Source organism: Eschrichtius robustus, chromosome 6 (genome assembly GCF_028021215.1).
Source record: "Eschrichtius robustus isolate mEscRob2 chromosome 6, mEscRob2.pri, whole genome shotgun sequence".
NCBI classification, from domain to species: domain Eukaryota; kingdom Metazoa; phylum Chordata; class Mammalia; order Artiodactyla; family Eschrichtiidae; genus Eschrichtius; species Eschrichtius robustus.
The window spans coordinates 138360889-138374619 of record NC_090829.1 but is presented as its reverse complement, the minus strand read 5'-3'; the positions used below and the strand labels follow the sequence as shown (position 1 = coordinate 138374619).

The 13731-nt window shown below is 50.1% G+C and overlaps 1 protein-coding gene across 4 annotated transcripts in view; it reads right to left on the bottom strand.

Moving 5' to 3' along the window:
• The window catches only part of DOP1B (DOP1 leucine zipper like protein B), a 107694-nt gene that overhangs the window by 64607 nt on the left and 29356 nt on the right, over positions 1–13731 (bottom strand). For 3 of the 4 annotated variants that reach the window (XM_068547040.1, XM_068547041.1, XM_068547043.1), the window contains exons 3-7: positions 9808–9989; positions 9253–9423; positions 3448–3637; positions 1582–1680; positions 1113–1236 (exon numbers count right to left, since the gene is read on the bottom strand). In XM_068547040.1, the coding sequence (XP_068403141.1) occupies positions 1113–1236; positions 1582–1680; positions 3448–3637; positions 9253–9423; positions 9808–9989 (766 nt within the window). Of the gene's footprint in view, positions 1–1112; positions 1237–1581; positions 1681–3447; positions 3793–9252; positions 9424–9807; positions 9990–13731 lie in introns of those variants that run through there. The other variant, XM_068547042.1, reaches the window with a different exon arrangement.

Sequence of the window (13731 nt, the reverse complement as noted above, 5' to 3'; positions counted from 1 at the left end):
GCAGGAAAATATTCTGTGTGACACTGTAACGGTAGACGCATGTCATCATACCTTTGTCTAAACCCACAGAATGCACAGCACCAAGTGTGAACCCTTGTGTAAACAGCCGACTGTGGGTGACGATAAGGTATCAGTGTAGGTTCCTCGACTGTAATAAACGTGCCACTCCAGTGGGTGATGCGGTGATAGGGTAGGCCGTGCTTGGCGGGGAGGAGGGGGGAGGTGGGAACTCTCTGGACCTTCCTCTTAGTTTTGCTGTGACCCTAAAACTGCTCTAAAAAAATAAAGTCTTTCTAAAAAAAAAAAACTACGGAGTTTTTTCACAATCGCTCTGTAAACCACCTTCACTTAGGTACATGGACTTGGGAATTTTAGGCCCTGTGATTTCCTGGACTTGTCCCCCTGAAGCCTTCCATCCAACCAACGGTCAATGGCTCTTTTCCTACAGGTCTGCAGTCTGTTCACAAGAATACGTGCTCACAGAAACATGAACCGGGGTCTCATGCTCTTCCAGAGTCATCCAAATATCTCCCCAAACGTGTCAATGCCACAAACGTTCCCATCCAGACAAAACCTTCTTTTACATATATTCCATGTTTCTGGGTTTTCTCACACACAGTCTTATCCCATGAAACTTCTTCCTACCTGAATAAGGCTTTAATAAGGAAGCTTCAGTATCATGTGAACCTTCTCAATGGCACTGTTTTTAGTTCTATTATGAGTTTCAGTGAAATCAATCGTGTACTCAGCAGAGACGACCCAGCGTTAGCGAGTTAAGTATAATCTGACCACAATAAGCAGCTACGAAACCATGACACCCTCAGTTCCTTCCCACATTTTGTGGTCTTCCAAGCTTCTTAAAATGGAATTCGGTTAACATTTAAAAAATCCCATTATTTCCGTTTTTTTTTTATGTAACAGCTGCAAAACAACCAAAGCTGCGGGGTAGGCAGCAGAACTCAGCTGACCAGTGCCAATTCAGTCACCGTGTTATCTTTCCACACTTTGTGATTCAGAAATGTATCAACAAGATTGCGACTTTATTCCAAAAATCAGCACGCAAAGGTTTCACCTTAACGCTGACTTTTCAACTCCCACGTATTACTCAGTACCTAGTAACCACGCGTAAAGCCTTCTGTTCAGAGACATATCTCTTCTCAGGAGGGTCTGGGTGGCGGCCGAGAGGACGCGCACCATGTCGGATCGGAGCAGGGGGATGGCTCTCTCGCTGGAATCCTGTGAGGAGGAAAGAGAAAACTATACTGCAAGGAGATGACATAGGAAATCGCTGGCTTCTGACATGTGGCCCCTCCTTACCAATCTACAAAAGCTTTATCTTAAAGAGGCGGTTCTCAAAAGGGGCTGGTTTTGCACACGCTGCCCAGGGAAAGAGGCTATTCAATTTTCGCTATGGAAACACCACCCTCACAGAAATGACCGAGGACCCTGAATGGCTGAAAGCGAACGGTGGTCACTGAGTGGCTGCCCTCCCCTCCGGACGAGAGGGCTCGGACCTCTCCCGTCTACCCCACGGCCTCAGGAAAGACCAGCGACTCCCCTCGAAGAGCACAAACAGCTTACCAGACAGGTATAAAATGGGAAGAAGAACAGGACAATCTCCAGATTATTTCTTTGCACCAGCACGTTTGAGTCCAACAGGGACGCACATAAGGACTTTACCTACAAAAGACAAAAAGCCACGAACATTTCATGCCCAAGACATTGGACATCATTTGCAGGCTACTCTTTATAGTCATAAAAATGAAAATAACTTTTCCTGGCAATCTTGAAACCACCGTGTTATATCGTGTGGAACAGAATAATAAGATATAAATATGGGAAACTTGGTTCTAGCTCCAGACGCTAGGGGGCTGTGTGACATCGGGAAGACCTTCAGCCGCAGCCCTCGCTGTTCCATCTCAGAGACGGAGGGCTTTGGACCAGATCGTCAGATTCTAAGACCTCAAATTCTATAATCCCAGAAACGAATACATTTAGGTGCCAATAGGAACTTTCAGCTACACTAAAACTCCAAAGAGTGTCAGTCAAATGGATTCCAAACCAATTAAGTAGACATTTGAGTGTCTTTTCTGAGTATAGATAGGTGTAATACAGCTGCATAATAGATAAGAGCCATAAGACAAGTGGTAACAAAAAGCTATGAGAACTGGGAAGAGGAGAGGGAGAGATCTTTCAACTGGGGAGAACAGTGAAGCTTTGGGGGTAAGCTGAGTTTTTCGTAATACAGGCAGGAGACACGCTGAGACGGGGGAGAAGAGGCACAGGCAGTGAGTGCAGGACGACGGGCTGGCTGGAGCAAAGACAGCATCACAGACGTGCCAGGCCAGGCCAGGCAGCCAGCTCCGGGAGTGTAATGGGCCTGAAGTGGAGAGTGAGGCATCTGGTGAGCTGGCTGCAGACTGTTAGAATACTCCTGAGGATGGACTTTATCTGCAGCAAACAGGTATTTTTCAAGCACAGTACAGATCTGAGCAAAGCTATGTTTCAGCAAAGTGAACCTCTTACCAACCAAAAAAGGACTGGATGGGGAGAGGAAGGGATGGGGAGAAACCGGTTAGAAAATTACATGATGGTCCAGGAACGAGACCCAAGAAGCTGAGGCAGGGCAGTGAAAACGGAGAAAGAAACAAAGTGGTACTGACAGGGCAGGGAAGAAGGGAACGTGACTATTGAGGGTCTCCTCTGCCCTAAGCAGAGGTCCTTTTCATCACTCTTTTCCTCAGAGAGCCCCGTGCGGAAGCTCCATTATTCCCACTTTGCAAAGAGGAATGGACTCAAGAGGGGTAAGTAATCGGTGCAACTTTGTTAACGACGGATTCAGTTTTGAACATTTTAACTTCAAAGCCTGGGTCCACCACTAGGTGGCGACAGACTGCAGGCCATTAAACAAATGGTAAGTTTGGGGAAAAGGGAGAAAGATCTGGGAAGTTCCCATTCTTCAAGGTCATGAGAAGGCAGGTCGCTGCCAGAGAAGAGGGGCCTGGGCACGGACAACCTAGGTGTGAGAGCAGCCAGAGGAGAGGAGGGCGGCGGGGATGACGGCAGGAGCTGGAGCGAGCCTACTGGGCGGCCACAGTGGGCGGTGTGACGGGGCTGGGGGAAGAAAACGAGGCTGTGGCTCAACAGCAGACCCCAGCCAGGCTCCGCGGAGCGCCGTCGACGGCCACCCGTAACGTGGAAGCTGCGGGGCCTCCCGGAGGGCCCTCCTCGCGTGAATACACAAACGTGACGCAGCTGTTAGAAGCCAACGCCGCCATCGCGGCTTTCGCAGAGATGCTGCCTCCTCGCCTGCCCAACCTCAGAGCGCCTCTGCTTCCCGCTGCCCCGCCCCCTCCCCTCCCCCTCCCCCCCCCTCCCCCCCCGCCCACCCGTGGCCCCGGTGACACCTGTGCCGGGGAGCCACCCCGCCGGGAGCACGGCACCCACCGTGAGCTGGTAGTCGGTCCCCAGCATGTACTTCTGCTCTCTGCCGGGCGAGCCCCGGCTGATGTGGCCCACCACAAAGAGCGAGGCGGGGAGGCGGATGGACGGGCTGGCCAGGACGCTCCCCCAGAGGGCGGCGTAGAAGACCTCCCTGCCGACCACCAGGGACAGCTTCAGGAGCAGCGCGTCCGTCCTGTGGGCGGGAGAGCATAGAATTAGGGCGCATGCCGCGGGCTCTCACGGGCGCTGCTCACTCTCCCTGGCCGGGAAGCACCATCTTCCTCCTCATTTTGAGATGCTGCCATCTCTCGCCCTTCTGTGTTTGTCCACCTGCTGGCTGTCACTGAAACTGAATTTGCTAAAACAAACATGTCACCGAGGGGTGCGGCTTCTTGGCCAAGAGGCGGCATCTGACCCGTTGTGTCACACTGTGGCAGAGATCCGTCTCCGCCTCCGGCCTTGCTGTGGATGCCGTGGTGCTTACATGGTGTGTACAGGTTCCACTGCCCAAAGTGGATGAGCCACTTTTATACAGCCACTCTGTATACAAGTAGGAGGAGTCATTTAAAAAAAGAAAGGCTAATGTGACTGATTGAAGACCTAAGTAATGACAAAGACACCCCCGACCTGAGCACAGCCAAAAATGTGCCCAGTGACACCGGATTTTCGAAACACTGAGGACAACATTCCCCTGGGCCTCCTGCCGCACGGCACATTCCAGGAGGTCTGGAGCCGAGTTCCCATCACTCTGCCCACAGCACCTCCATACACCGGCTCCCCCTCCAGGAAGCCCTCCTGCGGACGGCCAGCATTCATTCGTCTCTTTATCTTTATCCAGGTCTCCCGTGACACGACGTCAGCGACTTCACGGCCGTCCTCTAAGAGAAGCACCATCATCAGTGGGTGCGGGCTTGTTTTTCCACTGACACTGACCGAGGCCTGGCCCGTCTCCGCTCGGGGTGCACGTGCAGCTGACGGGGCACCTTCCCGCCGACTGCGAACACAAAGCTTGCGGGCCGGGTGACAGCATCTATCAGTACAACAGCGGAGGCAAACTCCCACAAAGGGATTTCACTCGCACAGAAGTGAAACCTCTGTGTGTTTCAGCTCTCAGCTATGGTAGGGAAAAGGGATGCAAATGTTGTGAAAATACCTGAGAGTCTTTGAGCAAAAACTCAGCACAGGAGAACACGGCTGACGCTGAGGCCACACAGCCACCGTCACCACCAGGTCTGCTCTGCTGGCTGACGCCCCCCAGTGCCCAGATGAGCGTCTGACACACAGCTGGCACTTGAAAAAACTGTCAGATGAATGCCACTCTTTCCCTTTTACTATAAGCCAAACTGTCTTCAGCTTACTTTTTAATAACCACTACTGTGTATATTAAAACATTTCATACAAAAAATGCCTACTACCTTTTGATACTAAAAATAAATTTTGTTCTCCTTAAACCTAGTCTCCTTAAGCCTTCTTTTCGACTCATGAAATATTTGTAGCAAAAGATGCAGAGAAAAAAAATGAAGAAGCACAAGTAACACCCAAACCTTTAGGAGAAGGACGCAGAATGGTTTTAGTGGCTGAAAGTACTGATGGGTCTCCTATCAAGGCTGAGCAAACAAATAGAGCTTATCTTTGCCCAGCTCTGAAAACAACCAACCAAAGGCCCTAATTTGGGGCAGAAGCACCATTCAGCAGCTGCGGTTACAGTAAGTCGGGCAGATGGGTCACTGTGTCCTCTGGACAGACAGCGTGGTCCTGAGCTAGGAAGAGATTCCCACAGCAACAGATTAATTTAGGAAGCCCCCGGAGTGCTCCTCTCTCCAGGACCCCAGAAGACCACCGCTTAGCTAAAACCCAACGCAGACACTACAGTGCACACACTGCTGTCACATCCCCTTTGCTTAGGACAGCATATCCCCAAAGTACGTTCCACGGAACCCTGGCCACTTGGGCTGTTCCACAGTAGAGAGGTTCTACTGTCCGAGAGCCTGGGGAATGCCACTTATGCTATCCTTTCTTCAATATTTACAGAACACTGGCTAGTTTTCTTTATGAAAGAAACACAGCTTTATATATAAATAGAAAAATTCCCATTTTATTCTAAAAATTAATGGATATTAAAAACTGAAATGATGCTACAGGTCCGAAAATGGCAATTATGACAGGACTCTGCTATGGAGAGCAAAGTAAAGAGCAAGATAACTGGGGTTAAAAACTAAGTTAACTTTCTACTAAATAAGAATTACTGGGCTTCCCTGGTGGCACAGTGGTTGAGAATCTGCCTGCCAATGCAGGGGACACGGGTTCGAGCCCTGGTCTGGGAAGATCCCACGTGCCGCGGAGCAACTAGGCCCGTGAGCCACAATTACCGAGCCTGCGCGTCTGGAGCCTCTGCTCCACAACAAGAGAGGCCGCGATACTGAGAGGCCCGCGCACCGTGATGAAGAGTGGCCCCCGCTTGCTGCAACTAGAGAAAGCCCTCGCACAGAAACGAAGACCCAACACAGTCAAAAATAAATAAATAAATAAATAAATAAATAAATAAATAAATAAATAAGAATTACTCATAGCACCTCAGTTGTGAAGTTCCAAAATAAGTGTGCACAGTTTAGTGTCCAGAACTGTAATCTTTTCCATTTAAAACCAACAATCAACAAAACAAAACACACACACCAACCCCCAACGCCTGCTCCTCCCGTCCTCCCTCAGCCACCCTGGCTGCTGCTTTCGTGCCCCCTGCAAACGCGAGCTCACGCTGACGGCACCGACACGCTCTCCTCTCCTCAGCTGACGGCAGGTGAGGGACACAGGCCGTGCGCCGTGAGCCCCAGGCACTGCACGACTCTGGCCTTGCGGTCGCTTGCCGAATGGACCCTCGTGGAAAGCCGAGCTGTCACAAGACCGAACAGCGCGGGGTGTGACCGTCTGAACAAGCAGGGCAGTGACAACAGCGCCCCGCACCACCATAGTCGGATATACGTCAAAGAAGGGGGGGAAAGCTCTAGACCCAGCAGAGCTCGTCATCATGGTGCCTGGAATCAGCCAAAAGAAAGAAAGAAAATAAATCTTTTTCAACTACTATCTAAACCGGGGTTTCTCAACCTCCACCCTGTGGCCCCCTGGGGCTGGACGCTCCCGTGCTGTGGAGGCAAGCGTGGGCACTGTGGGACGTTCAGCTGCACCCCCGGCCTCCACCCGCTAGATGCCAGAAGCACCCTCCCCGCCCCAGGTGTAACAACCAGAAGTGTCCCCAGATATTGCCAAGTGTCCCCTGGGGGACAGAAACCACCCCGGGCTGAGAGCCACTGACTTAAAGGGGCATCTCTGGGGAGCCGGGTTTTGCCTGCTTTCTTCCCCTCCGCCTCCTCGGAACAGGAGTGGAATATTCTCCCGCCCCCAATACCACTAATCCTGTTTTCTCCGTACAGCAAAACACAGCACGCTATGTGGCTACTTCTTGGGCACTTTAGAAAAGGAATTCTGGCCAGGAGTGATCTGCAGACATCAAAGGGTTATTAGAAAGCCAGGGTGAATAACGAGTCCTAACACTGGCCAAAATTTCCATTCCCTTATGGTTCACTGACAAGAACAGAGCAGGAGCTGTCCCCGCCTCCACAAGACCCCTGAGTCACCCGTCCTCACCAGCCCCAAACTCACTCACTCACCGCTTCGCCTTTTCCACCGTCTTGGACATCACGACCCCCCGCCCCCAGACCCCCCCTTCCTGTCTCTGCAGAGTATTTGCTGGGGTCGGGGGTGTCTGACTCGACTCCTATGCACGTTGGGGAAGAATCGCTGCTGAACTCTCTCAAACTGACACGGACACGTGCGGTCACCCGACTGCTGTGCTGTGAGACCACACAACCCCAGACCAGCCTCCACCTCGGAAGGCCAGTCACTCCCACCTCTGAGGGCTGCAGACGCCGGGCTTGGCTCTCTGTCACACCTGCCTCTGCTCAGCGGTTCACGCAGCTTCACTCAGCTCTTGGTTCAACGTCAAGAAATCACAATGTTGGGAGAAAACACCCGTGTTAAGCAACTTTAGCGACTGTTCACATGAACATTTGTTTATCAACCAGGAGAACACATGACAACACCCCAACTACCGACATGCTCCTGGTGTGATTCACTCTTACAGATTAAAAAAACTGCAATACACTTTGGGAGCTGATGTGTTCATCTTCAGACGATGGGAAAGAAGCATTTATATACACACATCTGTTAGGAAAACGTGAATGGATCAGAACTCTAGAGAGAGCCTGGTACTAGGAGTCAAGAAACAGAGTCTGGTAAAGGTCCTCTTGTTGACCCCGTAGGACCTTGACTGTTCCCTTACGCACACACCTACCCAGCCTCTCAGGGCACGGTGCTGGGTTTAAAACAGCAACGAGACAGACCGTGCCTCCTAGGGAAGTGGATCCTAGTGACTCAGTGCACCGCCGAGGTGGATTCCCCACTGGGAAGTGGATGGCCACCACCCGCTCTGTGTGAAAGCTCCAAACGGTCAAATGCGCATCCAATCCCAGCACGGAGGCTTGTGACTTTAATGCACCCTTGGTCACCAGCGACCGTCCAACAAACCATTCCGATTATTTGGTTTCCTTGAGGGGAGCACTCTGAGCGGACTTTGGATCGACTGTGAGATTCCACTCCACACCCCGTGCACGCTCCCGTCACTGCCGACACAAAATAGGCCCAGGGGGCGCAGCTGGGGCCTCTGGCATGGGGAAAGTTCGAGCAGTTTCTTGTGTAATCAAATGGAAACTTTTGCAAGCACACAGGTTTCTAAACCTCCCAGTCAGGCTGCAGGCGGGCTCTGAAAATGGGTCCTATGAACAGAAGTTAATCACTGCGGCATCACTCAGAATAGTTAATACGCTGGAAGTGAGCTCTTACATTATGATTCTCCAGAGAAACAGGACACTCTGTATACTCAATCTGAATGGATACAGCCTCTCTCCTCTCTCCTGTTCCTAAGCAATGACCAAAACAAACAAACACCACTGCATGAACTTTTATGCGTATGAGTTTGACAAATTTCTCCAAGGTGCTTCTGAAACTTGTCAAAAGCTATGCTGCTTAGCCTCGCCCCTTTTTGAGCTTATCCATCAATGAAACGTGGCCTTGCTTTTTCAATTGGAAGCAGCCTCGTATAACAGGAGGGAGGGGGACTTCAGAATGTGACATATGGGGAGTAGAATCCCACCTCTGCTGCCCACTGGCTGCGACTCCAGGAAACTTTCTTACCTTCTGACCCTCACCTGGAAGTGAGGTAATTCCCAGGCACACACAGTATTTCGTCAGGCCGAGACCACCACAGAAACGTAAACATCAACCCGCCCTGCTTCATGGGTCTCTGCACTTCTGTCCCCGCTTCTTTATTTTTAATTTTTATTTATTTATTTATTTTTTGGCTGCGTTGGGTCTTCTTTGCTGCGCGCAGGCTTTCTCTAGTTGCGGTGAGCGGGGGCTACTCTTCATTGTGGTGCACGGGCTTCTCATTGCGGTGGCTTCTCTTGCTGCGAAGCATGGCTCTAGGCACGCGGGCTTCAGTAGTTGTGGCACGTGGGCTCTAGAGCGCAGGCTCAGTAGTTGTGGCGCACGGGCCTACCTGCTCCGCGGCATGTGGGATCTTCCCAGACCAGGGTTCGAACCCGTGTCCCCCGCACTGGCAGGCGGATTGTTGACCACTGCGCCACCAGGGAAGTCCCACTGTCCCTGTTTCTTATACAGCAGCGAAATAAAATACAAACCACATGGGCGGCCCCCCCTGGATGGGCACAGCCGTCAGCTCTGGATGAGACCCACCTGTCGTAGATCTCCGAGCCCTCCTCCAGGCCGGGCAGCAGGCCGATGATGAAGGCCTGGAGGCTCGGCAGCAGCAGCTTCTGCAGCGGGAGAAAGTACTTCTCGTACAGGCCAAGCAGCACGGGCCTCACCGACATGGCTGCGTGTGCCAGAAGAGGGAACAACCCACAGCTTTGGGACAGAAAAAGGGAGAGGAGGGAAAATGAGACACCTGCTCAGAAGCTCCAAGTGGCTGGCCAGCCCAAGGGGCTTTTCAAAAGCAGCCAGCCAGCCAGCCATCTACACTGGTGATGGAGATGCTCGCTTCTCAGGAGACGATCACAGTGAACTGTTGGCCCAGAGCAGGTGATAGGCAGTATGCACGTTACACTCCGACTTAGAGAAAAGTCAGGGACGACATACTCCAGAAGGTGAGCCCTGGTTACCTCTGTGATGGCTTTATGGTGAACTGACACACCCCTCTGTATTTTTTTGTTTATCATTTTCTCATCTTGTGAACTGAAATATGGATCACTTGGGTAATAAAAAAGTAAAACGGTGGGGATGCTACCATACCTGTATAGGAACAAATCCTTGGCCAGCCATTTGGTCCCCACAATTTTAAAGATAATTTCATAGGTTTCTAGGGCTTTTAAGTGCACACCGCTGGGCAGAGCAGGATGCAGGCACTGAGCTAATCTCTTGCTGATAACGAGCCGTCTTGGCAGCAAGGAATACCTCAGGTTACTCTGGAGAGCCTGGAAAACAAGAGGAAAAGCACATAAGGAAGAAAGCAGTGACACTGACTGTGGAGCGGACATCTGCCGAGGCCAGGAAGACACCAGCAGGCCCCGGTGTGGCTGTAAGAGGTGGGACGTGACAGGACAGGAGGACAGACGGACTGCGCGGGAGGGCTTGGGGAGGGGGGGCCACGAGCCAGCATCAGGGACGCGGGGCTGGGAAGCCCCCAGCAGTGAAGGGAAACCCTGCATCCCTTCAAAGGGACTCTGCCCCCGTCAGGCCAGTCGCTGATGGAGCTGTGTGCTTCTGTTTGGGGAAGCCTCTAGTCTACACACGAGACTAAGCAGAACACAGACTTCCTGTCCCCAGGAAAACCCTCGTCTGTGCGCCACGGAAGCCCTGGATCTCCCCATCACTATCCCAGCCTGGCTGCACAGCCAGGTGGCCCTGAGTATGTGGGACACACCTGTAGGCCATGACTCCTGCGTCCTCACCATTCAGTTCCCCAGGAGGAAGTCAGATCCCTGTTGGCATGGAATGACACTCCCCCTGAGCTGGGCCTCCTCCGGCAGGACACAGGCCTGGCCTGCGCTAAAGCATCCCCGGGCACTGGCCGCACCTGAGAAACACGGTCGGCGGATTTCTTGCTAACACGGCATCTCCCGGTCGGGGGTAGGTCAACGCCGGTCTTCATGGCATCGAGTGACCACACGCAGAGCACTGGGTGGGTCCTCATGACTCAATCTTCTACACCAGTGTCCGTCATTACAGTGGAACAATCCACACAACTCACACAAATATTTACTGAAAGCCGACAGGGTAAAGTCCACGCTTCTTAAAAAGCTGCTCAAAGGCCTTCACAGCCAACTTTAGAGTTGGCTTCTAAAGCCTGTGCCAGAAGTGACATTATTCCATTCATCTCACTGGCCAGAGTAAGTCACGGTGCCATGCCTATGTCCAAACAGGCAGAGAAATGGGATCCTGCATAATGAGGTTATGTAGGAGATAAAGGGAAAGGAAGCAAAATAATATTTTCCATCAGAAGCATGTGGTCTAATTGAACTCTCAAATTCAATAAACCTACATCTAAAAGACCAGCTATACCTAGAGGTTGTTAAGAAATACCTTAAACTATTATTTGCAAGAGTCTGATAGCTTAAAACAAAGGGCAAGCCAACAAAATAATTTTTTTAATGTGCTCGTGTCAAAAAGAAAAATTGAGGAGGTGACCTGGAAACACATGCTGTAACAGCAGGTAAGAACTGAGGTGTCGAGGAAGAGAGGAAACAACTGTGGGAAATGCACAGGAAAGACCGTGTTTTATTACGGACATTTTCAAACATATAGAAAAGCAGGTAGAACAGCAAAGTACCCGTCACCCAGTTTCAACAAGTATCAGCTGGCCAGTCCTGAAGACACAGCTTTTAGGAAACCATGTCTGTGACTCACTGGCTTATCGATACTGCAGCTGTGGGCTTTCTCCATGATCTCGGAGGAGAACTAAGCTCTGTCCTCACCTGTTATGTTTGTCAGGCAGAGCTCTTGCTTTTTAAGTCACAGTCTCACTTTTGCTCAGCATAGTCTAAGGACTTTTGCTAACTGAGGTGCAAAAGATGGGCTGTAGCTCCTAAGGTGGTCATCTGGGATCCAAAAGTGTTTGGCTCTCTCGGGCTGTACAGCAGCAGGATCCCATTTCTCTGCCCTTTTAAATGTAGGCGTGGCACCTTACTCTGGCCAGTGAGATGAGTGGAATGATGTGTCGCTTCTGGTACAAGCTTTAGAAGCCAACTCAAAGCCCAGTGGGTTTTCTTTCCTGGCCTCTAAGATCACGGAGACACAGGTTGAACTGGAGCCCCTCCCAGCTTGGGTCCCTGAGAAATTAAGAGAGCAGAAACCACCTGCTGACCCACTGAGGCAGAACTCAACAATACTGTAAAAATCACTGAGCTTGGGGACTGTTTGTTACCATGGCATAACCTTCCCTATTCTGACGAATACACTTCTTCCCATATAAATGGAATTACAAGGAACCACAACCATTCATTTCAAATGAACAAGGCAGGTTGCTATTTCTTTCTCATTTAAATTTGTTACCCCATTTAATTTAATTAGAAAAAGAAACATAACCAAAAACTGAGGGCATGACCAGGACATGTGGAATGGACTGTTCACTGTATGCTGCCCATGTTAATCCAAGCAACACAGCGTATCTGAGTCAGGGAGTCAGTGCCTCTTGAGGGAAAGGTACACTGAAGATGAAGGAAGCCTCTGATTTGAAAACGCAGAGAAGAACAAAGGATATAACCAGATAATACTTAGAAAAATGAGAAGATGCTCATCCTTCCTGATTTAAAAGATGCAAATTAAAACTACTATGAGGGACTTCCCTGGTGGCACAGTGGTTAAGAATCCAACTGCCAATGCAGGGGACACGGGTTCGAGCCCTGGTCTAGGAAGATCCCACATGCTGTGGAGCAACTAAGCCCGTGTGCCATAACTACTGAGCCCACGTGCCACAACTACTGAAGCCCATGCGGCTAGAGCCCATGCTCTGCAACAAGAGAAGCCACCGCAGTGAGAAGCCCGCGCACCGCAATGAAGAGTAGCCCCCGCTCGCCACAACTAGAGAAAGCCTGCGCACAGCAACGAAGACCCAATGCAGCCAAAAATAAATAAAATTAAAATTTTAAAACAAAACAAAAAAACTACTATGAAATGCCATACTTTTCACCCATCAGATTGGTAAGTTAGATCAAAGCACACAGGTTCAGGAGTAGAGCAGAGACACCCAGAGATCATGAACTGGTTTCATCCAACCTACAGTCAGGATTTGGCCGGACAGGATTTGCAAGGCTGCTCCTTGGAGCAGCTATGACAGTGATTCCCCTCTGTACCATTCTCATCACGAATAATGGGGCTAAAATAGTGCCTGGGTCATAGTGATTCTGTTAACACACTTCCCACAGAGCCTGGCACTTAATATGTGCTTCAACACCGAAGGTTAAACAAACAAACAAGACTGAGGCTATTATAATGCCTGGTTTAAGCTTGTGAGCTTGGGGGTCAGAGCCTGGAATTCCAGTTCCATCATCTGTTGGGTAAATCCCTTAACCTTTCTGGGCTGCGGTTTCACAGGGATAATGGTGCCTAACAAAGTTTCAAGCATCATGAGATACCACCCTTAAGGAAATTAGCTCAGGGCCTGCCACAAAGCAAGCAATCAACAAGCATCTCCTCTTATTATAATGACAAGCTGACTGTTAAGCACCAGATTTAAATGTGGAGACAAAATGCACTGCATTTTAAAAGAACTGACAGAAATCCAATCATTCACAAATAATATCCTTTATTGTCACAAAAGCAAACAAGGGCACTAGTTAGATGTGTTAACAAGGAAGTTTGAGGAATACATTGTATTAGAAAAGAAAAACTCAAACTGTTGTATATTTGGAGATGAAATCAACTGCAGACCCAACAGATGATGAGAATTCCAAGAGACACTGAAGCCAAGGAGAAAATCTGCATATAATAAGAGGTGGAGTTGGAGAACTGAAGTTTCTTTTTAAGGCAACAAAGGAAAAGGTAAATAGTCATTAATATTTAAGATTAAAAAGGAAAGAAAATATTATTTCTTAAAGGATATTTAATGAAAAAACTCTAAAGAAACGTTTTGCAAGTGGTAAGACCGGAGGGATGTCCCTGGTGGTCCAGTGGTTAAAACTTCGCCTTCCAGTGCAAGGGGTGTGGGTTTGATCCCTG